Source organism: Colobus angolensis, unplaced genomic scaffold (genome assembly GCF_000951035.1).
Source record: "Colobus angolensis palliatus isolate OR3802 unplaced genomic scaffold, Cang.pa_1.0 Scaffold246, whole genome shotgun sequence".
NCBI lineage: Eukaryota > Metazoa > Chordata > Mammalia > Primates > Cercopithecidae > Colobus > Colobus angolensis.
The window spans coordinates 2910556-2936400 of record NW_012115666.1 but is presented as its reverse complement, the minus strand read 5'-3'; the positions used below and the strand labels follow the sequence as shown (position 1 = coordinate 2936400).

The 25845-nt window shown below is 41.6% G+C and overlaps 1 protein-coding gene across 3 annotated transcripts in view; it reads left to right on the top strand.

The window, feature by feature from the left end:
• NTRK2 (neurotrophic tyrosine kinase, receptor, type 2) overlaps positions 1–25845 on the top strand; it is a 374546-nt gene that overhangs the window by 190995 nt on the left and 157706 nt on the right. For 2 of the 3 annotated variants that reach the window (XM_011945896.1, XM_011945895.1), the window contains 2 exons: positions 13231–13278; positions 19427–19615. In XM_011945896.1, the coding sequence (XP_011801286.1) occupies positions 13231–13278; positions 19427–19615 (237 nt within the window). The remainder of the gene's footprint in view (positions 1–13230; positions 13279–19426; positions 19616–25845) is intronic. The other variant, XM_011945897.1, reaches the window with a different exon arrangement.

Genomic DNA, 25845 nt, shown 5'->3' with positions numbered 1-25845 from the left:
GTAGATTTGGTCTTTTCACATAATCCCATATTTCTTGGAGGCTTTGTTCATTTCTTTTTACTCTTTTTTTCTCTACACTTCTCTTCTCGCTTCATTTCATTCATTTGATCTTCAATCGCTGATACTCTTTCTTCCAGATGATTGAGTCAGTTACTGAAGCTTGTGCATTTGTCACATAGTTCTCGTGTTATGGTTTCATCTCTATCAGTTCTTTTAAGGACTTCTCTACATTGGTTATTCTAGTTAGCCATTTGTCAAATCTTTTTTCAAGGGTTTTAGTTTCTTTGTGCTGGTTACATAGTTCCTCCTTTAGCTCTGAGAAGTTTGATCAACTGAAGCCTTCTTCTCTCGACTCGTCAGAGTCATTCTCCATCCAGCTTTGTTCCGTTGCTGGCGATGAGCTGCGTTCCTTTGGAGGGGGAGATGTGCTCTGATTTTTTGAATTTCCAGCTTTTCTTCACTGGTTTTTCCCCATCTTTGTGGTTTTATCTGCCTTTGGTCTTTGATGATGGTGACGTACTGATGGGGTTTTGGTGTGGGTGTCCTTTCTGTTTGTTAGTTTTCCTTCTAACAGTCAGGACCCTCAGCTGCAGGTCTGTTGGCATTTGCTTGAGGTCCACTCCAGACCCTGTTTGCCTGGGTATCAGCAGTGGAGGCTGCAGAAGATAGAATATTGCTGAACAACGAGTGTTGCTGTCTGATTCTTGCTCTGGAAGCTTCATCTCAGGGGTGTACCCCGCCGTGTGAGGTATGAGGTGTCGGTCTGCACCTAGTGAAGGATGTCTCCCAGTTAGGCTACTCAGGGGTCAGGGACCCACTTGAGCAGTCAGTCTGTCCGTTCTCAGATCTCAGCCTCCATGCTGGGAGATCCGCTGCTGTCTTCAAAGCTGTCACACGGGGGCCTTTACTTCTGCCGAGGTTTCTGCTGCTTTTTGTTTAGCTATGACCTGTCCCCAGAGGAGGAGTCTACAGAGGCAGCCCAGCCTCCTTGAGCTGTGGTGGGCTCCACCCAATTCGAGCTTCCGGGCTCTTTGTTTACCTACTTAAGCCTCAGCAATGGTGGGCGCCCCTCCCCTAGCCTTGCTGCCACCTTGCAGTTAGATCTCAGACTGCTGTGCTAGCAATGAGGGAGGCTCCATGGGCATGGAACCCTCTGGGACAGGTGTGGGATATAATCTCCTGGTGTGCTGTTTGCTAAGACCCTTGGTAAAGTGCAGTATTAGGGTAGGAGTTACCCGATTTTCCAGGTGTTGTGTGTCTCAATTTCCTTTGGTTAGGAAAAGGAATTCTCTTCCCCCTTGCACTTCCCATGTGAGGTGATGCCTCGCCCTGCTTCAGCTCTCACTGGTCGGGCTGCAACCGCAGACCAGCGCCAACTGTCCCACACGACCCAGTGAGATGAACCCGGTACCTCAGTTGAAAATGCAGAAGTCACCCATCTTCTGTGTTACTCACACTGGGAGCTGGAGGCTGGAGCTGTTCCTATTCAGCCATCTTGGGCACGCCCAAATTTGGTTCTTAACTAAAGAATGCAACGGTGAAAAGTTGCAATCCATGCAAGATTTATTCATTTATTCATTCATCTCTTTAGTACCTACAATGAACCAGGCACTGTACTCATAAAAAATACAGTAGGGAGACAAGACAGAAATATGTGTTGCTTTTAAAGAACTTACAGTTTAGGAGGAGGTTATGAGTAAGTAGATAGCTAAAAATTCAGAGTGGGAAGGAACTATGACAGAGAAAGAACAGGGTGCCTTGGAAATACAGAGAACAGTAGACAACACTAATGAATGTTCCTACCGTTGTCTATCTCTGAGCTTTACAATTCAGTCTCTACCATTTTGTGGGCATTTTATGCCCTATTTTTAAAACCTTTCAATTAGAAATTGAGACAGCTATTGAGTACCTACCATGTGGGAAGTGCCCTGCTTGACGGTGTTGTATCTTATGAGGCTTATGGAAGAGAGTACAGAGTTGAATAAGACACTTTTTTTTCCACACAGAGTGCTTAAAATCTAATAGGAGAAATAAGATTACATAAATAATGAATGCAGTGCAGAGTGTGGTGTTTATCATAAGAGACAAACAGCCCAAATGTCAATGGAGGTATTTCTGATTTGGGGAATAAATAAATGCTTCATGATAGGGTAACTTTTAATGTGAATTTTATTGAATAAATGAGTTTAATGATCAAAGATGAAGCATGGGGGTTATATGTCTGGTGGGGGAAAAAAAAACACACATCAAACACAAACACACCAAATCTGAAAACAGGGAATGTGATTATTTTATTCTACTCTCATTACATCCCCAGCATTAATCACACTGTCTGGCATCCATCAGGTGATCAATGAATAATTTTCAAATGAATTAATAGGAAAATTCGAGGCATCTTTACTAAAGATGCAAACTAATAGTTTAACTGAAATCTTAAGGTGAAATTAAGATGATAAAACTGGAGGCAGGTCATGGGGCCAGGTAAAGATTTTGAATGTCATTGAAGAGTTTGGACCTTATTATTCCCTTACCCCTATGTTTACATAACACCATTATGTTCACCAGAGCTCACTTGACCTTAAGATGGTCCAATCAGGTAGTCAGGACAGTAATTATTGCCCCATTCAATAGAGAGGAACTCAGAGACAGTCCAAGTAATTATGGACGTTATGTCAGGAAATAGCGAATCCAAGACTTAACACCCAAGGTAGGACAAACTCGCTTTCTATTCCTTTGTACTGCGTTATGTCTCTGTTCTGAGGCAGAAACGCCCTTTTGGTGCTGGGAGCTGTAGAAAGAAATGACATTATCAGAGCTGTTTCTAAGATAAACTGGGAGTGAAAGGGGCTGGCAGCCAGGTCACTAGGGATGAGGACATTAAAATAATGTGAGAGAAGACCAAACTGTTGTGGTGACCATGAGCATGGGCAGACTAGGATTTCTTTTTAGCAGGGATAAAAGGTTTTAGCATGAATTCTACCCTTGCTGGTCTGTGACCTAGGTCAGGGTTTCACAATCTCAGCACTGTTGACATTTGGGGCCTTGAATTCATTGTTGTCCTATGCATTGTCCCTGACCTCTGCCTGTTAGATGCATGCTCCTAGCACACACTTTCCACCCACCCCACCATTGTGACAGCCCCAAAATGTCCCCGTGGCCAAATTTCCCCTGGGAGGCAAAATCGCCCCCGTTTGAGAACCACTGACCGAGGCAATCAATTTTGATTAGTTTCCAGAAAATCAGTGGACCCTAAAGAGCACATTGGGCATTTAGTGGGAAAACATCAAGCAAAGAAATGCAGTCTCATCTGATGGGTTTAGGTTTCTTCCACTGACAGTGTGCATGATGGCTCATAGTTAATTAGTTTGACCGGCATTGCATTTTAAATAATGGGTTTTCATTTTGTCCTATTTATGGTCATTTTATCCAATTCTTTTTATTCAGCACCCAGCTTTATAAGTGTGTATAATCCTGTTATGTTCTATTCCATTATGGGAGCTTCCTAACAGAAGAGCACACAGTAATACAATTAAATAAACATTTTGGCTATTGTGTTGGCCTCACACATTTCCTGACTTTGGCTGGATTTGAATGTGGTTATGGGATGGGAAGGGAGACAATGGGTCACTAAAAAGAAAGACAAAGGTGCTGAAAGGTGACATGAAACAGGTCACCACGGTTCCCAGATTGGTGGGAAGAATTCAGATACCACTTAAAATGGAAAATATCCTGTAATGAGAATGGAGCTAAAATTTTCTTCCTCCCTCCAAAATTCCATAACACAATGGCAAAAAGTTTCCTGTGTGGTGCTTTGCATGAGCTACAACAAATGTTGGTCTAGAAGGACTAAAAAAGAATTTGCATGTTTTATATATATGAATATAAATAATGTAAGTATAAATATGAATATAACTATAAATATGTAGCAGAAATTGCAAAGGCATTTCTAAACACATTTAATGTGGTAACAAAGCTTATGCAAGAAAGAACTGAGAGCACGGCTTTCCTTCATGCCGGGCTCATTTGGTGACTGGGCACAATGGACAGGTCTGGGCAAATCAGCCAAGACATGAGTCATTGTTTAGGTTTTCCTTGGAAACAAAAGCTCCTGGGAATTTGACATCAAGTGTTTGCCAGACTCTGTGGACTTGTTAGTCTCTTGCAGGGCCACTAACATCGCTTCTAAGATGATACCCTGGGAATCAGCCAGTTTCCTCCGCAAAGACTTGCCCTGAGTGCTAACCAGCATGGCTTTGCAGAGAGAAGGGAATTTGGGGCATGTCTCAGGGAGTCATTCATCCAACATTAAGACAGTGTTAACAGGGAAATTGTGTGTGTGTGCAACCAGACATCACCTGCCTTCCCTGCAGGGAGCTTGTGACAGCTGAGAAAATGTTTATAAAGCATTTTGAGCTCTCACTGGGGTGGTACTGTAGAAAGGCAAATCTTTGATATGACTCTCTCACTTCTGTCAACTCCTATTATTAAGCAGAGGTTGCCCCTGCCTTTCTCAAAGTTCCAATCATGGAAAGTAATTATTAGGAGTTGCAGGTTCCATTTTTCACCTACCCAGTGAAGATTGTAACCACCTTTGTTAAAGAAAAAACTTTCTGGAATCTACAAGACATTTAAAAAATTGAATGTTTTATGTAGTTTAATTGGGAATGAATAAAATGTAGACCCACTAAACTGCCTTTGAAATAGTCCACATGTACTAAACGAAAGAGAGAAATAGTTGGCAAGTTTCTTCTCAAAACTAAATGTTTGAAATATGTGATCAAGACATCTTGCTATGTTCCAGGCAAGTCTAATTCCATCTATTCCCACTTGAGGCTTCTGAACTTTATGGGATGTAAGGCTTTTTTTTTTTAATGCTGCAAAGAAGCTGATTAATTTTCAAATTAAAGCAATATCTGATCTCTAGTAAGTTTCCTGGCATTCAATAAATACTGTTTTTTTTTTTTTTTTAATTGCTTTTGTAGAGCACTGGCCTTTTCTCTTAAGATGAGGATATAGTGGCCCCAAAGCCTCTGAGTATTATTTAGCAGGAGAAAATCTAGGCTGGTTGACTGAGTGCTTTTCCTTAAATTGCATATGATCTCACATTCTCAAAATACCCAGGCTCAGGAAAGCTATATAAGGCCATGTGTCGATCTTCTCAGTCATATATGCCTAATGTTTAGTCCTATAGACTTTGAGAGCTTGTATAGGCCTTAGATGCCATTTCTCAAATTTTGTTTTCATGGAGCAGGAAACGGAGCCCATGAGAGGGAAGTGGCTCACTCAAGGTCATGCCATTCACTTCCGGCAGTGTCTAGAGAGGGCCCACATCTTCTGACATTCTAGTCCAGCTCTTTATTCCACACTACTGCCTGGAGTGCTGGATTCTAAGAATTGCTCAGCTTTAAATACTGTCTTCAGTCATGTTCCATTGGAGAGCCACAAATCATTAAGGTAGCAAATACATTTGCAAAATATTTAATGGATTTATGATTTATGTTGTATGTATAAACTGCATATTGGCATTTTCATTACATTTGCTATATTTAATATTGTTACGCTTTTTCAAAATTGTTCTCATCCATTCCACAAGTGTTTATTGAGTGTTTATGCAAGGCACTGGAGATCGTGGTGAATTACACAGACAAAATCCCTGCAGCAAATGCTGTTGGCGTTCCCCCCCACCTGTGTCCTCTCACCTTTCACCACCCCAGCGCTTGCCTGCAGATTCTTGCTGCAACCACCCATGAGTCTGCATAAAGACCTTCTCTGGGCTGGGGGCGGTGGCTCACGCCTGTAATCCCAGCACTTTGGGAGGCCGAGGTGGGTGGATCATGAGATCAGGAGATCGAGACCATCCTGGCTAACACGGTGAAACCCCGTCTCTACTAAAAATACAAAAATTAGCCAGGTGTGGTGGCACACGCCTGTAGTCCTAGCTATTGGGGAGGCTGAGGCAGGAGAATCGCTGGAGGTGGAGGTTGCAGCAAGCTGAGATCGTACCACTGTACTCCAGCCTGGGAAACAGAGTGAGACTCCATTGCAAAAAAAAGAAAAAGAAAGAAAGAAAGAAACAAAGAAACAAAAAAAGGACCTTCTCTTAGCTGGAAGCCTCCAGTCAATGACAGGTGGGTGTTGGAGGGTAAATGACCCTCACCTTTGGGATGGGATAACTCTTAAGGTTCATTCTATTCCATCACTCCAAGTTCCCCAGGTATTTGAACTCCAGTTGTCCACAGTGCAACCCCCTGGATAATGTATCCATTACAGGCTTCCTACCTCTTCTTGTTTCCCTTTGTGACTACTCCTTTTGTGCTTCCTGGGATCTCTTCTTAGTAAACTACTTTTGCATGGCTCCTTAGTCAGGGTCTGTTTCTAGGGGAGCTGTTCTAAGACAGTCACTGGCTTCTTGAAGCTCAAATTCTAGAAAAGGATGCAGATAATAAACAATAAATCAATTAAAAAAGGTCTCATATGGGTGCCTACTGAAAAGAATGAAATGATAGAGAGTGGAAAGGGGTTCAGAGAAATTCTGATTGAAGTGTGAAGTTGGGGTCCCTCTGATAGTGTGATATTTGACCTGAAACCTGAAAAACAAGAATTAGTTACGAAAAAGAGTCTGAGGGCCTGGTGGGGTGGCTCATGCCTGTAATCCCAGCAATTTAGGAGGCCGAGGCTGGTGGATCACTTGAGGTCAGGAGTTCAAGACCAGCCTGGCCAACATGGTGAAACCCCATCTCTGCTAAAAATACAAAAATTAGCCAGGCATGGTGGCACACACCTCTAATCCCAGCTACTCTGGAGGCTGAGGCAGGAGAATTGCTGAAACCCAGGAGGTGGAAGTTATAGTGGGCTGAGATTGTGCCACTACACTCCAGCCGGGTCAACAGAGCGAGACTCCGTCTCAAAAAACAAAACAAAACAAAACAAAAGAGCCTGAGAAGAAGATTCTGGGAGGAGGTATGAAAAAATGCAAAGCGAGAAGAAATAGGAAAGAGAACACTGGGCTGTTTCATGGGGAATGAGGCCAGGGAGGGGGAAGACACTGTTCCTTGAAATGGCCCCGTGCTATCTTCAAGCAATAATCTGATTTATACTTGAAAATGATTACTCAGGCAGCTCATGGGAAACAGATCAGGGGAAGGCAGGAATGAAGCAGTGAGCTAAGTTAGAAGGCTACTGAAGAAATCTAGGTGAGAGATAATAGATGCTTTTCAGTTTCCAGACTCAACTGTTGATAGAGAACAGAAGTAAATAGAATACAAACACAGAGTGCATACACATTTATATCTTTGTCTCTGTGGGTATTTATATGTACTGAAGTGGTTCTTAGCATTTGGGGGTGAGAACTCTTTGAAAATCTGATGAAATCTGTGGATCTCCTCTCCAGGAAAATGCAAATGTGCACCGACACACAATTTTAAATGTGTGCTGACAGGTTGGGAAGTCATGGAGTCAGTTAATAAAACCTCAAGCGTATGTTTCTTGTTTTTTTTTTTCCTACATCTGTTAGTAGGGGTAGGCTCTCTATAGTGGTAAGTAAGTCCCAAAGTGGATCACAGTTCAAACACATATTTTTGTTTATGGATGAGAATGGAAGGAAAGATAGCTCAGCTTCATTGGCCCTCTGGTAGAAAGACTCTGAGATGTGTTCTACTCTGCTTACGCCCACATAACAATACTGGGAGAATTCACTGTTCCTTGAAATGGCCCCGTGCTATCTTCAAGTCATAACTTCCAAGCTTGCCCTAGGTGTTATCTTAATTTTGGCCAGGTCGAAGGGAGTACACAGAGGAAGTCTTAATAGGCAAGGCCTGGAAGTTGGACCCATTGCTCTGCTCCCCTTTCATTGACTAGAATTTAGCCATCTGGCCACAACTAACCACAAGGGAAGCTGGGAAATATGGTGTAGCTGGGTGGGGAAAACCGGAAATACAAATTTCAGGAACAGTTAGGAGGTTCAGCCATAATACAAACATTTTTCTTTATATTTGTCACATAGGAGTTGCTCAATGTTACATTTTTAGAGAACAGTGGAAATACCTCACATTGTAAGTCTGATGAAAGACAAGGGATGGAGCCAAGTGAAGGTTGGTCAGGAGGATACAATACCCTTTGTGTCATGATTTCCAGAACCAGTTTAACTCAAGGCAAGCCCTCTTCCTAGACTGTGGAGATGGGGCTTTCTTTTATTAAGGGTATGTCCTTAAGTAAAAGATTAAGATCCAATTGAAGTGGAAACTTGGCCCCAAACTACACTGTTCTGTGCCCGGAGGAACTGGAATTAATTTGAAGCACACTATTACTCACCCCGATTATGTGCCAGTAGGAAAGGGAGATGATGATGCTGTCAACAAGGCGAATTTTGCGTTTATTTTCTCTCACTCCAACGAGCAGTCATTCTAGATCTTAGATGTGACAGTTCATTGGCTACTCAGGCAAGCACTTGGCCTATCTACTCTGGACTCAACTCTGGTCCATCCTCTCCCTGAAGCAAAGCAGCCCAGAGACTCCTCTTTCAAATGTCCTTTAGGGAGTGGGTGTGATCCTAAGAAGCTGGAGGTGAAGTCCATTTTTATTTGTAAATCATATTTTACCATTTGATTCCATGACAATGGTAAAGTCATTTTTCTTGGGGGTGGAGGGTGGTGAGTCTTACCTTAAAAAATAAAGAAAATCATTTGAGAACATGGCAAATGTCAATTTCTTCAGTGTTAGAAGGGAGGAAAGCTGATTTTCTCTTAACATACTAAAATGATTTTTCTGAAACTAAAAATATCCAGAAGCTGTTTTCTCTTGAGATCAGAACCTTTCTAAGCCTCATGTTTAATGTTTGAGCTATTCAGTACCTACAGGGAAGGTCAGGTTTCTTCCATGTTGCCTGTTCCCAGCTCCTTCCTCTGATTCTCTCATTTACATCATAAATATTCCTTTTCAACCCCCTATGTTTTAGCTTTTTCCTTTATGAGAAATTTTAAAAGCAGTTTTGTTTTTTTTTGCCATTTATTTTATTTAATTTGAATTCCATCTTAGAGTTGTTAATGTGTTTACATGCTATTTTTTCCTATATTCCTTCTCTCCGGTCAGGGAAAATGGTGAGCTTTCTTCAACATGAGATGGATTTAATTGGTTAATTTCATAATTTAGAGTCTTTCTTGGTCTACATTCCAAAAGGAGGGGATTCTTTAAGCTCAGTACAGCTACATTTACTTTTGAAGGAGCTCTTTATTTTGCAGTGAATAAAGTCTCTCTTATTAAACAGAAAATAAAAGAAGGTTTGGCAGGACTGTACTCCCCATGGATGAAACATCACAGGAAATTGAGAAATTGTTTCTTTTTGGCCTTGTGGGAAAATTTTGCTTGTGAAATTTAGTGTTAAAGTTTTAAGACGACTGCTTAAATCCATCAAGAAAGAGCTGTTGAATGCATAACAGCTTCTAGGGAAGAGGTGCCAGCCTGACCTTTCTGTATCTGGTCTGTTAAATGTTCGAGGAAGTGTGTGGTATGATCAGGAAGATTGTACATTCTCTCCTACATAATGACTGAGTTTATTTTAAACAGAACGTAGAAATAGTTCATTAATTTAGGAATAATTTTGTCAAAAGTTGGCCTCAGCTGGGTGCTCCTTCCTTTGTGCCTATAAGACAGGACATAGTATAGGCCCAAATGAGAAATGACTCCTAGGTAGAGAGTCCAGTTTCCATTCTCAGGTTGATCTATGGGCTCTAGAATTTTGATATTAAGCCTGTGTCTTGAGCTTCAGACTATTCTGCCAACTGAGGGTATTGCCTTCCATTTTTGTCACATAGGCACCTTGTTTGAAATTTGTGGCTAAAACCCATGTTCTCAATTTGACTCCTAGATCTGTTTTCCTTCTAAGTTCCTTAGGGACTCTACGGGCAGCATAACCATATACTTAGTTGTCCAAATCTGAAACCTTCATTGTTTTCTCTCTGCACTCCCCTCAATTTGCAATCAATCACCAAGTTCTGCTACTGTCCCTAAATATGCCTGCAGTCATCTCCTTTCCTTCACCTTCCCTTTCCCAAATTCCCAGTTCAGGCCACAATTCTCTCATGCCTTGATTTCTCTAAAAACTTCCTTAACCAATCTCTTGCCTTGAGTTTTTTCCTCCCGTAATCCTGATTTCACCCTGCAGCCAAAATGATTTTTCTAAAATTAATCTTGACAATGTTACTTCCTGGCTTGAGTTTGATTTCTTTCTTTCTTTCTTGTTTTTTTTGAACCTAACTGTGCAATTTTCACTACGATATCCAAACTCTTGACTTGGCCCTTACTTGTACCTCTCAGTTCCCTCTCCCCACCCCTCTTCCAGCTGCATCAGCCTCTGGACACATTCAGCACTTCTCACCTTAGCCAGAACTGGATTCTGAGTGCAGTCAGCGTTCTTTCCTCTGCTCTTTCCCATTCTTGGCTAATTCTAATCTATTTTCTAGAAATCCTCTGAGCCCTCTCTCTTGAGCCCCCTTCCAACCCTCCATTGGAATAGAGGCTTCTTTTCTGAGCTCCCACACTCTGAACTTACGTCTTAGATGGCTCATCCTCCACCGAGAGCTTCTTTTTTTTTTTGAGACGGAGTCTCGCTCTGTCGCCCAGGCTGGAGTGCAGTGGTGTGATCTTGGTTCACTGCAAGCTCCGCCACTTCCCGCGTTCACACCATTCTCCTGCCTCAGCCTCCCGAGAAGCTGGGACTACAGGCGCCTGCCACCACACCCGGCTAATTTTTTTCTTTATTTCTTCTTTTTTTTTTTTTTTGTACTTTTAGTAGAGATGAGGTTTCACTGTGTTTGCCAGGATGGTCTCGATCTCCTGACCTCGTGATCCGCCCACGTCAGCCTCCCAAAGTGCTGGGATTACAGGCGTGAGCCACTGCACCCGGCCAGCTTCTTAAGGGTTGCTTTGCAGCTCATTTCTCTTTGAAGGCTCTGTTCTGCCTGATAAATAAATAAATGAGAATGAATAACTACTTATAGTGTTTTTCTATATTTAAAATTGAATTCTAATTATACTGTTATAAAATTCGGTTAATTTTGGTGATTTTGGAGCATGGGAAATGCAACTAAAAAAGAATGAAGAAAAAAATCCACTATGATTTGACATCAGAAGATATGAATCCAGGCTCAGTCACCACAAACTGAGAGATTTGCTAAGTGTCAGCCTCCCTGAGTCTCAGTTCCTTGTCAATAAGCATAGGATAATTTCTCCTGTAAACAAAGCTTGGCTGAGGACCAAGGAAGAAGTGCCCAGTGGGTGGGTGGAGGCACTCAGTGAACTGTAATGACTTCACAGGTGAGAGGAATTCTTATTTTCTGTATATCTGCAGTTCTCATTGTGCAAAACTCCAGCTTGGGAGAGGTGAGGTGTGAATGGTTTCATGGGGCACCGATGGGAGGGGAATATTCACCGGGTCTCTTCCCAGTTAGGTGGAGCCACACCAGCGGTGGGTGGGGAATTCAGCAATTCCTGTAAGGAGAAATTGTTCCTCTTTAGTTTTCCCATTGGGTAGAGCTCAAAAATACCTTTCTACCCGCTCAAATACTGTTGGTGACAGTGAGACCTGGCATAGTGTTGTAGCAGTTTGATAACCTGTATTGAGAACTTTCACAATATTCATTCTTTTTGAATGAGTAATTCAATTTCTAGAATTTATCTAAGGAAATTATTTTTAACAAGAGAAGGGGAGCACTTAAGATGTGTAAAGATGTTCATTGCAGTTGTGTTTATTTTAGTTAATGATCAAAAATAATCTGAAATGTACAATCAGTGAGGGATTGTGATGGCATTGCCCTTTGGTGGGTTCTCTCTAAAATGGGAATGTAATGTTGAAAAATTACTTAAGTGAAAAAAACTAGGCTTAAAAAATTCAATCTGTGGTTTAATAAAAAGTGTTTAAATCAAACAAGTATAGGAAAACAAAAGATGACCAGTGGGATAATACACTTTGTTTTAAATGGGATTAGTTGTAACTAAGAAATCCATAGGCAAGACTCTGCCTCCCTAGACTAACAGCTCCAATGAATGAAGTTCACTATCTTCTGTGCAAAGGAATCTTTATTTGGCTTTGGCTCAAGGCCAGGCCTTCATCTCATCTTCTAAAACCTGGAAGGAAGCATTCAGAGGAAAATATCGATCAGAAGTAAACTTCAGCTTAGAAGTTGGGGGGCTGAAGTTGTAGGATACCAGGGAGGGAAAGCCTGCATTTACCCTTGAGCAATCGTCATGACAACAACCTCCTAAGTCATCTTTGAGTGTGCAAAGAGCTTTTCTGTACAGTGTTCACTTAAATTGATTTCTCTTCAATTTAGCTAACTAATTATCCAAAATGCCTGTAAAAATTTGAAAGAGGAGGGAAGCACAGTTACTGATTTGGGGTCCCTTCCCTTTATCTTCCTCATATTCAGGGATTTCCCCACTGCGCGGAATTAACTTTGAAGCCAGGGAAATTACCTAGAAGGAAATAGCTGGGCTCAGGAAGCAAGCAGACATTTCACTGTGGCTGTATCCACGGGAGGCTCTCCAGACATTTGGCAGATATTTTCTTACACGTGCCTACTGGACCTTGTGTTCTAAGAGGCACAGAACAGCTGTACACAGTCCAGCGTCACACAGCAAATCAGGAGCAAGAATCTGTGTAGAATTAAGATCTTTTTGTCCCTCCCTCCTAAACTCTATGTAGCCCAAGCGTCTGCTCTCCCACGGGATTTTGTGCTCCTTTTTTTTACGGTCTGTCTCAGCTTCAAAAAAGATCTGTTTTCTCTTATTATTTTCTCACATTGCTGTGGTTCAGAACCGTAGTGCATTTGTCAAATGCATTGTGTGTGTCTTCACCCCTGCAGCTTCCCTGTCAGATGATTCAATATAAGGCAATGATCTCTCCACTAAGGGGGAAAAAAGAAAGTGAGAAAGAAAGAAAACAGCTCAGAGCCCTAAACCCTGGGTTGTGGCTATTTTTCTCATAGACAGGCTGCTCTCTCTTATCTGATTGGAGTCTCCGTGTTCTTAAAATGGAAAACAAATCTTAACACAGAAATTCAAGCGTTAGTTTCCAGGTGTTTGGTAGGAAGCTTTCATCCCAAGTGGTTTGTTTATTTATTTTTTTATTTTTTGTCGGGGGGAGTTTGTTGCATTATTTGACCAAGGACAGTGTTGACCACCTCCGGTTTCTACTTCTCTTTCGAAGTTTATTTTATGTTTTGTTGTGGTTTTCAGATTTCTCATGGTTTGGATTTGGGAAAGTAAAATCAAGACAAGGTGTTGGTAAGTAGTTAACTCACTCCTTCTTTGGATAAGTAATGAGTCTATGTTTTTATTCAGATGAAAATGCTTGGACCCTCTTTACATTCCACGGGCTTTGATTCATTTTCTGTGTTCCTGGTTTTTGATTTGTTGAAGAAATAGGTCTAGAATTTTTCCAGAAAAGGCATTACTGTTGTTAATTGAGTTCAGTACATGGTTTTACACTGACTCGTTTTTATCCTGTGGGGGGTGTTAACTGTCGTTCCAGTTCTAGTTTGTGATGCATTTTTCAGAAGGTTAAGGAAATAAATGCAACTTCATTTCAGTTACATGTACAGGGAATAGTTGACTGAACAGTCAAGCTGGACAAGTGTAGGTCTTAACTTTCTTCCATTGGCCAAGATGTAATAGAGTTCTGAATTGGTAAATCAGTTTCCATTTATGACCATTCCTCTTTCAAAACAGATTCTAACGTCCAGACGCTGTGATTTGTGCTTGATTGCATTCTATTCCCCACATTCAGACTATGTGCTGACAATTGAAAAGCGGAGTTTGTAGCTTACCAAGTGAATGCAGATGATGTAGCTCATCATTAGAATTGAAATCAGGTGTGATCTCTTGGGACCTCTAATTTGTTCAGAATTTTCTGTGGGTACAGAGACAATGAACAGGAATTGCTTAGAAGGCATGAGAAGACAGGCATTCTTACATCTTTCACGTGGGTTTCCAAGATCCGAGCATCTTGAGCATCTGTTGGTTAGTATAGTGTTTCTTTTGGTAGCAAGGTTGGCCATAGGTAAAATGTCAAAGTAGGGGAAATGCATCAATGTCAGGAGACTGCTCAATTCCAAACTATCCACCCTATGCTTGTTCATCCTGGCCATATAAGGAGCTGTTTCCTGTCACTTTCGAACCTGACATCAGACCTTGTCTTGTTGGGCAGTCTCTATCACTGTCTGTCCAGTGATCCAAAAATGACCAGTGGGCTGAGGCAGCCTGGCCAGATGGGGCCTGGGCATGGGGGGAAAGTCACCTTGACTCTTGCTAGTTCCATGGATTCCAAGGTTAAAGTTCTTAACCCGCAAAGGGGAAGTGGAGCCCTGGCAAAGTTAGAACATCAAGCTCAAGTAGTCAGGGCTTCTAGGCAGCTCCCCAGGGGCAAATTTCAGACACAGCTGATCATTGTCACTTTACCAAGATACCAGAGGGATCATCCTGCCTGGGCAGTCTTAAAGGTGTTCTCTTTTACGGGTTTGATGTGTATACATGCGCAGGTGTATCCCGCGTGTTTTTGGGGAAGGTGGTGATAAACTCTCCCATAACAGTGCTATAAGACAGGGTCTTGCTTCTGCTAAATTGCAAGTCATTCCACCCACTTAAATATTTTTTCAAGCCAATTTGCACTGCTGAAGGGCGCTTGTTCCTGAAAAGCTGCAAAAATGTGGTTTTACTGTTTTAGGCCACAGCAGAGTGTTCTTCAGAATTATTCTTCCAGCTGCAATCCAGCAGAGGTGCTTCTCTTACAAAACATAGGTTTCATTATTTTTCAAGTTTGCTGAGACCAACAGTTTAGGAGATGATTGCCGTTGAGAAGATAGTGTGTTACTCATGGTTCCCAAAAGAAAGGGGCACACCACGCAATGCAGAGCCACGTGGGGAAGCGCTGGGATCCATTAAGAGGCAGAGGAGGGAAGGGAGAACTTGGACAGGAGCTTTTGGTGTGTTTCCAGGGTAAGGAACTGGGGAGGGAGGGTAAACAGGTTTAGGATTGGCTAGTCTGAGTAATTTCAACAGGCTCTAGGGTACAGGAGCTGTCTAGAGTTGTCAAGTACCTGGCCCTGGCGTGGGGAGGGCAGGTGGATAGTGGCCTGAAGTGTGAGCCTCACATCAGGAAGATGGTTGGGGGTGTTGTCTCTGCATTGGTTGGTTTGCATTGGAAAGGCGCGCTCCCAGGCAGGGTATTTACCATCTGTAGGAACTGACTCACCCTTTGTGGGAGGGCTGTCCCTCCAGGATCAGCAGGGCCCCAGATGTCAAAGCACCAGAATCCAGAATATAAAAAGGCTTGCTTAGTACAGCTGCTCAAGAGTACTAACCCTTCCCCTCACCTTGAAGGCACTATTGGTATTGAGAGAAGAAAACTCCCCCAGATGACCTTCGTGATTCTTATCACAGGAAATTAAATCTACGATAGGCTCAGAAATGTCTGTAAAGTCATAATACAAGATATGCGAGCGACCAAGCAGACATATGAAAATAAAAAGGGGCTAAAAATGTTTCCAGACTGAACTCATGTTTGTCGGCGGAGTGATTAGAACTATTTACCCTAAATCAGCCAAGTGTGCACATACCTCGCCATTTAAAACTTTACATGAATATTATAATACAGTTCTTCAAGTCCTCATATGAATTTCATTTAACACATGGTGATGTGCCCCTTTATTCTTCTGTCTTTTTCGTGGTGCCTGCTCAAACACATGCAGAGACATACAAAGACACATCCTGTGATATGCACAGACAGGCTGCTGTCAAATTATGTAGACATTCATTGTCCCCGCTGAGAGCTTCTTCTGCCTTCCGAACTTTGCTGTGCTTTGCATTCCATTATATCAAAATGTTCACAGAAAAATGGGCTTAAACCCTGCAACCTTGACAGCCATATCAGTCTTCTAGGTTTTGGAACATCAATAATGAAGAAAACAGCACTTGAATTAATATCCCCCTTGATGAATTGTTGAGGTTTATGTGTTACATTTGTCAACAGTGATTTTTCTGGCAAAGTGAAAAGGCTTTTGAAAAATTACCTGTGGTACTTTTTACTGCTTCTATGCTTAATCCTCTCTCGCTCCCTAAACAAAAGCTCATTCCCTTCCACTCTGTTTCATCGGAGTTGGGGGTTTTAATTGGAGAGGTTTAGGAAAGAAAAGGGTATCCCTTAGCGAGGAAGGAGAAGCAGAGAGCAAATCACTTGGTTGGACTCTTTAAGTGAGGGCTTTGCTGTGCACTTGGCAGAAGATTTACAGTCTGAATTCGGGAATCTCAAGTTGTCTTCTAGGTATCAGCCTCCTCAGACATGATTGAACGCTGCTCTGACGTTCATGAACTTCAGAGCATCCTGGGCCAGAGGAGAGTCAGAGAAGAAAGCAAGTGGGGACAATGCATTTCTAATCATTGCAGGGGTTCCAGAAGGAAATATTGCTGGATTTCTGACAGCATGTGGAGTGTTTTAAAATGAAACTCCTGTACAAAGGCATAAGAATGATGCCATGGACTTCCGAGACTGTGGAGGAAGGGCGGGACGGGGATGAGGGATAAAAGGCTGCACATTGGGTACATTGTTTGCTGCTTGGGTGATGAATGCACCAATATCTCAGAAACCACTAAAGAACTTATTCATGTAACCAAACATCACCTGTTCCCCGAACAACTATTGAAATAAAAACAAGACATTTTAAGAAAAAGAAACTCCTGCATTTCTGGGGGTAAAGGTGGTGCCTGGAATCTACTGAGAAATGTGCAGCCTTAACTGTAGTCCTTCAGGGAGCTCAGGCAGTAAGGAGCATGTTTTGGTAACCTTGCAGGAGGTAACAGCCGTGTCCAGAACCAAGGAAGGGAGTCAGTGGTGAGGTTTTATTGACAAGATGCAGAAAACTTAGCATAACATATCTTCATTTTTTTTGAAACTGAGTCTCACACTGTCACCCAGGCTGGAGTGCAGTGGCGCCATCTTGGCTAACCACAGCCTCTGCCTCCCGAGTTCGAGTGATTCACCTGTTTCAGTCGCCCGAGTAGCTGGGATTACAGGCGCGTGCCACCACACTTGGCTAATTTTTGGACTTCTAGTTAAGGTGGGATTTCACCATGGTGGCCAGGCTGGTCTCGAACTCCTGACCTCGTGATCTGCCTGCCTCAGCCTCCCAAAGTGCTGGGATTACAGACGTGAGCCACCACGCCCGGCCAACACATCTTCATTTTTAATTGCTGGCCAGAAGCTGGATGATCTAGGCCTGTCAGGGAGCAAGTTGCAGAACAGGGATGATTAGGAATATTGGAAAGAACTTGTCTTTGTAGTTATTCTTGGCAGGATTTCTGCTGTATCCTAACGCAGGTGAGCTAGACACAAGACGAGCATAACTGATGGGCTTGCCTTTGCTTTTGAGTGTTTTGTGGCTTCTAAATTGGCTGTGTGAGGACTTGTTTGCAGAAGTGAGCCGAAGTGCATCATTAAAAGCAGCTTAAATGCACATCCCTTGAGAGAATGCTTCAAAAATTACCTATAATAACAGCAGGCTGTCTCCTGCATAGTTTGTTTAAGACACTGCTTAGCTGGGGAATGTCCAACTGTTATCACTACAAACTGTGATAATCTCCATATGAGGGGGAAAAATGGATCTTGGAGGTTGGGGGATGAGGTATTATTATATTTCATAGGGGATTCAAGACTGGTTAACAAGACAACTTTTGTTTTCAAAATTGCTGTGCTTCTCACTAAAATAGTTAAGTGTGAGGGAAAAGGCAGAAAGAGGATGGAAGTGCTGAAACATGCATTTAGTGTGGGGGGGGCAGTTGGAAGAAAGCACATGTCCTTGCGTAGGAAGTAGCAATTCAGACTTCTCCTGGCATGGCATTTGCCTTGGCTGGGCATTTGATTCTGCCTTTTCACTCCCTATTGTCTTTTCTCTTTATTCGTTCTCTGGGCTTATGGCAGCGGTCGGGTCAGTGGTCTGCTTCCATGGAACCCTGCCTGTGTAATACATACCTTGTCCACCTCCCACGTAGACAGTGCCTGTCATGAGCCACTGCTGTCTTCATTGGTTTGAAGCTTTCATGTAGACCTTCATCTTTGCGAATCTAATGTTGGCTGCAAACAGTATGAGTTTAGTGGCTAATGGGTAAATTGTTTAGACAGGATACAGTAGACTGTATGTGTGAGCATATACATTCTGAGACTTTGGACTAGAAAATTTGTCTTGTACAGAACATGCTATGATTATTAATTTAGTATAAAGACACCAGGTAATGACTCTATAAATAGTATTACAGCTGAAGACAAAGCAGGTAACTTTGCCATGGGATTGATCCATTATTGTTATAAAAGTATTTTGTAGACAAAAGTGGTGCAGACACTCACAGAATATGAAGAAAGAGGAATATAGTCACAGGACAGTCAAATGTATACCTGGTCTACCAGTTAAAGTTCATTTAGTAATACCTAGTAGTAATACATACTCATGAAGCAGATTGAAATTTATAATACATTTTCCTATTACTAGTCTCATTCTATTGTCATAAAATAAGCAAATATTATTTTGCATATGAGTGGATGTAGAAATCCAAGGAAAGTAAGTGACTTGTCCAAGGGGTAGAGACAGAAACCCAGAGCCTGAAATTCCCAGAAGAACTTTCAATGCTCTGTGAAATGGGAATCCCAGATTCATGTTGAGAGTTTCAATGACAGAGTGTTCTAGACACAATCACAGAACAGAGAGGAAAGCTACATATTATCTTACAGGAGAAGGAAGTGAAGAAATTGGAGCTCTCATACACTGCTGGTGGGAATATAAAATGGTGCAGCCACTTTGGAAAAGTTTGGCAGTTCCTCAAAATGTTAAATATAGAGCTACCATATGACCCAGTAATTCCACCCAAGAGAAATTAAAACACGTGTCCACATAAAAATTCATATATGAATGTTCATAGTAGCATTATTCGTAATAGCCAAAAAGCCAGAACAACCCAAATGTCCACCAACAAATGAATGGATAAATAACGTGCGACATATCCACACAATGGAGTATTATTAGGCAATACAAAGAAAGGAAGTACTAATACATACTACAATGTGGATGAATCTTAAAAACATGATGTTCAGTGAAAGAAGCCAGTTACAAAAGATCACATATTATATGGTTCCATTCATATGAAATGCCAGAGAGATAGAGTGTAAATCTGTGAATATCCTCGGCTGAAAGTGGAGAGAATGGGGAGTGAGTACTATCTGGGTGATGAAAATGTCCTACAATTAGATTATAGTGATTATTGCACAACTCTATGAATATACTAAAACCCACCGAATTGTACACTTTAAATGGGTAAATTTTGTGTATGTGAATTACAGCTCAACAAAACCATTGATTACAGGAGAATATATATATTTTTCTATCTCCAGGCCCAGCTTCCGTTATCAGCAATGATGATGACTCTGCCAGCCCACTCCATCACATCTCCAATGGGAGTAACACCCCATCTTCTTCAGAAGGTGGCCCAGATGCTGTCATTATTGGAATGACCAAGATCCCTGTCATTGAAAATCCCCAGTACTTTGGCATTACCAACAGTCAGCTCAAGCCAGACACATGTAAGTACAGCTGTTTATACTTATTGGCCCATTTGCTGCATAGCTGTATCAACCAGAGTGTTTATCAGAGTCCCTGACAGGGATGACTGGCGGGGGCAGGGTGCAGTGAAATGTCTGAGGATTCTTGCAGCTTTTGGTCCAGGAATAGATCCTTTAGTTTGTTGCTTATGGAATTCTTTGGGTGTGTCTCCTGCTGGGAAGGGAACTGTGGGCAGATACTGACTTCTCTTGGGATCTATTTTCCGAAACCATTTGTCAATGTGAAGTTGGAATCAGGCATGCTTATCTTGAAAAAAAGAGAGACAGAAACCAGAAGTATCATTAGAATGCACATATATCAGTTATAGATGACAAGCAATGAATGTAATTTAAATTTAGCTTGTTGAAAGTCATTGAAACATGCACTCTAGGTAGCTGGGAAGGCACTGTGTTGCCCACAGGTGGTATCAGTTTGGGGAGTCCTGTATTCTTTGCTCAGTCTGAGTTCCCGGCATGAGGCCTTGTTGTGTTGCCACAATAGCAAGGAGAGATGCTAGCAGATGATTTGCATATTAAGTACACTGACTTTCATTCTTCAAAACCAAATTAACCCATTAATCTCTGTTAGCAAGCTTGAGATTTTTCTAAGGGCTTTTTGTGCTATCTGCTGCACCACTGCTCCAATATTAAACGTGTAGCCTTAAAGACAACACAAAATAAACCCACGGTGGACAAACAGGCTTATGGCATTGGGATTCCAGGCCTTCCTTCATACGTGAATAAGGAGCCGTGAGGGCAATGACATCAGGGGACCCAGATCCCAGAGATTCCCTGCCACTAAGGAGTGGGTATCCTGCATGTTTCTATCCCGACTTAAATACCATTCTCCTACCTTGTCATAGAGGTAAGGTAGAGGATTACTGCAAGGTTAGGCTTTGGGGGCTGACTCTTCATCGAGAGCTTTCATGGGATGAAGGGCCTTAGCAATGAGTGTCAGATCTGTGCATATATAAGGAAATGTCTATAACTTCATCCTATTCACTCAAATTTATCCCAAGGTATGTTAACGCTGGATGTGAGTTTAAATGTTAGGAAGAACAGTATTATGAGCTTTTAATGTGTAAGACTGGAATCCACCAGAGATTTTGGTTGACTCTGTAACATGACAAGATAAATAGAATAATGTATGAAGAATATTGAGCTCCTTGAAATAAGAGGTATTAGTTGAAATCAAGGTATCATTACTCTTAATACTTTCATAGTGATGTGAACAAGGTGAGTAGAGGTATTGCTTAAAATGTGCCTTCTTTGATGGGGTGAGCCTCCTCCAAAGATCCTTGGAATGCCCTGTATGCAGAACTGTCAAATAAGGAGTAAGACTAAGCAGGATACTGTGATGGGAGCATCTGTCATCCTTTTGATTGTTCTCCCTAGGGATAGAGTACTTTGACATTGACACCTCAGTCACCACCCAAACCAGGCCTATGATGCTTTTCAGTTAGCCTGAGGCTGTAGTATAATTGAGGCTGACTAAAATCAACATACCCTCAAAAAGTTGCTTTCCTTTGTGGAGGGAGGAAAGATAAAGCTGCATAATTAAGTACACCCGATCAGCCCAACAAGTCCAGCAAGAGAAATTGAACAAATGAGCAAGAGAGCAAACAAAGTAACAAATGAGATCCTCTAGACAAAAGTGGGCTACATGGCTGGAAGTGCTTTCTTCCCTGGGAGGCTGAGACAGGTGGATCACGAGGTCAGGAGATCAAGACCATCCTGGCTAACACTGCAAAACCCTGTCTCTACTAAAAAATACAAAAAACTAGCCGGGTGAGGTGGCGGGTGCCTGTAGTCCCAGCTACTCGGGAGGCTGAGGCCGGAGAATGGCTTAAACCCGGGAGGCGGAGCTTGCAGTGAACTGAGATCCAGCCACTGCACTCCAGCCTGGGTGACAGAGTGAGACTCAGTCTCAAAAAAAAAAAAAAAAAAAAGAAATCCAGGAAGAAAGGCTTCAAAGGTTATTTCCTTGATCTGGAGTCTGTGGAGATTTTTTGCAAAGGTTTGGTTTCCCTTTGGAGTAGTCTTGATTGTGTGGCTCAGTCATTCTGTGCCTCCTGTCAGTTTCTGGCCTCTACCCAAGTGGTCAACCTCCATTTGGTCATTCCTTCTGTATAAAGTCTTGCTAGGCCCTGCACCCAACCGCAGTGTCCCGGCTTTGTGTCCTCAGTCACTCCACATCGTATACCAAAACAGATTTTCATTTTTCCAGGCAACAAGCCACATATACTCTCATGATTTTAAGAACACTTAAAATCACAAATCTTCCATGAATCCTTTTTCAAATAAATGAGAATGAAGAAGCGATTTACTTCTTTCCTTCCGTTCACCCTTTTGTAAATGTCATTTTTTATCTCACAATTTTTTTTTTTCTTTATCTTTGGTGTATCTGTGGCCTTCTGTTAAATATTGAGTATGAGCACTCTCACATGTTTCTGCAATCTCTTTTAGGTTAGATTGTAAGCTCTTGGAGAGCAGGATCTTTATCTGTTGAACTATTCCTTCATAGCACAGGACATGGTGTACCTTTGATGTTGGCCACATGTTGACCAGATGTAGCTTTATATTACTGAAATATTAATTGCTAGCAGATATGTAACAAGAAAGATGACTCATAATCATTTTCATTGGTTTTATTCCTATCAAACTTGCCTACATAGTTGTTTATTTATTAGACAAGTTTTTAACAATATGTTAGCCAATTTAAACAGATTTAGATAACAATTTTAGCAGAAATAGGCTTTGGACAAAAAATCTTTTCTTTGAACATTCTAATTGTAGTCATGCAGAAATTAAAATATTTCAAAATGTATAGACCTGACATGTAGACTGATCTGTTGCTATAGGCCCATGAAATGTTGAGAACTTAGATTTCAATTAGATAATTCCCATTGACTATATATATGTGTGTGTGTATATATGTGTGATATACACACACATATTTATGTGTGTTATATAAATATACACGCATACATGTATTCTATATATACACACATACGTATATGTACATATGTGTGTGTGTATATATATATAAAAAACATGTATTTTAGAGACAGAGTCTCACTCTGTCACCCTGGCTAGAGTGCAATGGCACAGTTGTAGCTCACTATAACCTGGAACTCCTGGGCTCAAGCAATCCTCTTGACACAGCCTCCTGAGTAGTTAGGACTCTTAGGTACACACCGCCATGTCTGGCTAAATTTTTTTATTTTTATTTTTATTTTTTGTAGAGATACAGTTCTCACTATGTTGCCCAGGCTGGTCTTGAACTCCTGGACTCAAGTGATCCTTTCCAACTTGGCCTCCCAAGAGAGGGATTGCGGGCATGAGCCCCACTGAATATTTTTTGCAAGTGAGCTTTTAAAGAACCTCTAAAGAAGGGCTCTCTTAAGAAGTTGCAATGAAAAAAACATTGAGAAGATCTCAGAGAGAGTTTAGAAGACTTACCATGTGCTTAAAGCATAATATCATATGGACAGTACAACGTTACTATTCTTATGGATCCATCAGAGACTTGAGCCAAAAACTGGCCTATTTACTTCTCTTTCCTAAAATTGCATGCTATTCAAAGATGTTGACTTTAGAATATACACGTGCTCTTACAAAGATCACTGAATTGTAAGAATCTAATGTGTGTATGATCTATATGTATGATCTTACTCATTTCACTGAAGTTTAAGAATCTAACTTACATACTAAAGGCGATTCATTAAATGTTTATTTATAACACTATTTTAATGCTAGGAACTAGAGATCTCTTGAAAATGATGGCTCGTTCCCTGCTCTCAAGGAGTCTCACTGGCAAGGCTGATAGTTAGATCATCATATAATCATAATGCAATGTGATAGGCGTTACAATAGGATAGGTTAGAGCATGGGTCCAAAACCCCAATTACCAACAGGAATCAGGCACGTCAATGTAAGAAACAGGCTGGAAGAAAAATGATGTGGGGTAGTGAGGGCCATGCTGGAGTATGGGCCTGGTATTGCCAGATATTCTAATTTTTTTCCAGAAAAAACAGGCGTTTATTATTTTGTGTGGATTCCCCGAGATTTAAGACACCGGGTGAGATAAATAAAAATATATCAGGGTGAGGCAGGTTTGACTCGCAGTCTACCACCCGTTTGTGATACTCTGAATTAGACCTGAAGGATCAATGAATAAAAATACCTTATTTTACAAACCATGCTCAGAAGTAGCTTGTCCAGAGTGATACAAGCTCAATACTTGCATAGTTTGGCTTTAAAAACAAAACAATAAACAAACATGATCAAATCCGACTTCTTAAAATGATGCATAAAATAATTTTAGTGAAAGATGGTGATCAATTATATCCCCTGAAGTATGTTTTCACTATCTGGAGTGATATGAGGGTTTCATTTACAAAGTCCGGAGGTGGTTTGCAGGATTGTAGAGCAATCTGAACAGGGCTGAATTCCTCCCGAGCACATTCCAATAGCAAGTCTGTCTACTTTATTGCAGGGCCCAGAGGTTCCCCCAAGACCGCCTGATAATAATTTGGTATTTGGAGGCTCCTGTGTCACTGCAGGAACTAAAGGAGGCTAAATCCATGCCTGATGGAGGAGAAGAGTTCTATGGTTATCTGCAAATTCTGGCCAGACAAGATCTTGACGTCACTCCTTAGCTTCCATAACCTAGCCAAGCAAGAAGTTGCCTTTCCAAGACAAAGCAGTGTGCTCTAATGACTAACCCCTCAAAGTACTATGCCACTTTAACTATAGACCCATCTCCTCGATCAATCAGGATGGCAAGATGGAGCTGAGGAGCTCAGCAACATCAAGTCTGGAGTTGGTCTTTAATTCAACTAGCTCGTTTAGATGTGTCTGAACACCACGTCACCTGACAGCACGGGGTGGTTTCCCAGTAAAATTTACAAACTCAGCTCAAGGGCAGCTGTGTGTTGCTTTCCTTTCCTTGCCTGCTGAGAAAGGTTTTGACAGGGAACAATGGAAACACACCTTCTGAGCTGAAACAAACCAACAGAAACTAAACATACTAACCAGCAAAAACCCCAAATCATCAATCTTGGGTTCTCTCGAAGGGTGGGAGTGCGTTTTATCTTCTCCCGTCGGAGCAAACACGATAGATGTCCTCCCTAAAATTGTGTCTTCCCTAGAGCAGCCTTGTAAATTAGCTAGGGTCCTAGGCTTGAGGCCTAAATCGACTTAAAATTGTCTCTAAATATGGACCTGGATGTGTTTGTACTTGCAGAGCATGCCCTCTTCGTGTGCCTAGAGCTAGTAACTCCCTGTGGCAGAGGCATATAAAGTATTCTGACTTTTTTTTTTTCAATTTAATTCCATTTCCAATGAAATGGATTTTTAAAAATTTTCTCCAGAGTGTGCCATACTTCTCCAGCTATTATAGTTAATGTGCGTGTTTCCTTGTGTATATGTGTGTTTGTGTGCGCGTATGTGTTTTCCTAGTGGTCACATGCTTGTTAGGCAATTATGTAGATATGCACAGATTTGTAAACCAGCTAGGCCTGAGGAAAGAAGACCTTATAAAGGGAGGGAGTATTTTAACAGTAGCTAAAGCTATCACACAAAGCACTCATTCTGCTCCCCTCAACAGCCACAGCCCACTTTGTCATTGTCGTACCGATAAGGGGAAAGGATGGAGGTGATGTTTTTCACAGAACCACAGAGGTTTTGAACATATTTGCAGTAGTACTTTGAGTACACATAAGCAAAAATTCTGAATTACATCCAGGACCCAGAAGCTCATTAGATCAAAGAGTGCGGGGCCCTTCAGAGTTACCGGAGATTATCTTCAGACTTCAGTGCAATCGAATGACCATGGTCCATTTTGATGGTCAGAGATAGGACTGATAAACGGGTAGAAACAGTTGCTTTAGCACTTTCTTCTATACTTTGCCTATTAATGTTTTGTCTTTCAAAAGTATATTTTCTTCTAATTGTTTAATTGGCCAAATAATGACTGCTTTGGGAGTTGTTTGTATGCCTTGGAAGGCCATGGCCTGCACTTTAAAAATAAGCTAAGTCCATTCTGCCCAGCGTGAGCATTAGGACAGAGAATGCAGTTATTTTAGGATCCTTAAAAATTGCTTCTTTTATGGCACACTGGGTTGACGACTCATCTCGTGGGAGCCTTCATGGTACGTTGCTGCTGTTTTGCAGGTCCCAGTACAATTCTTTCCCCCTCTCAGTGCCAT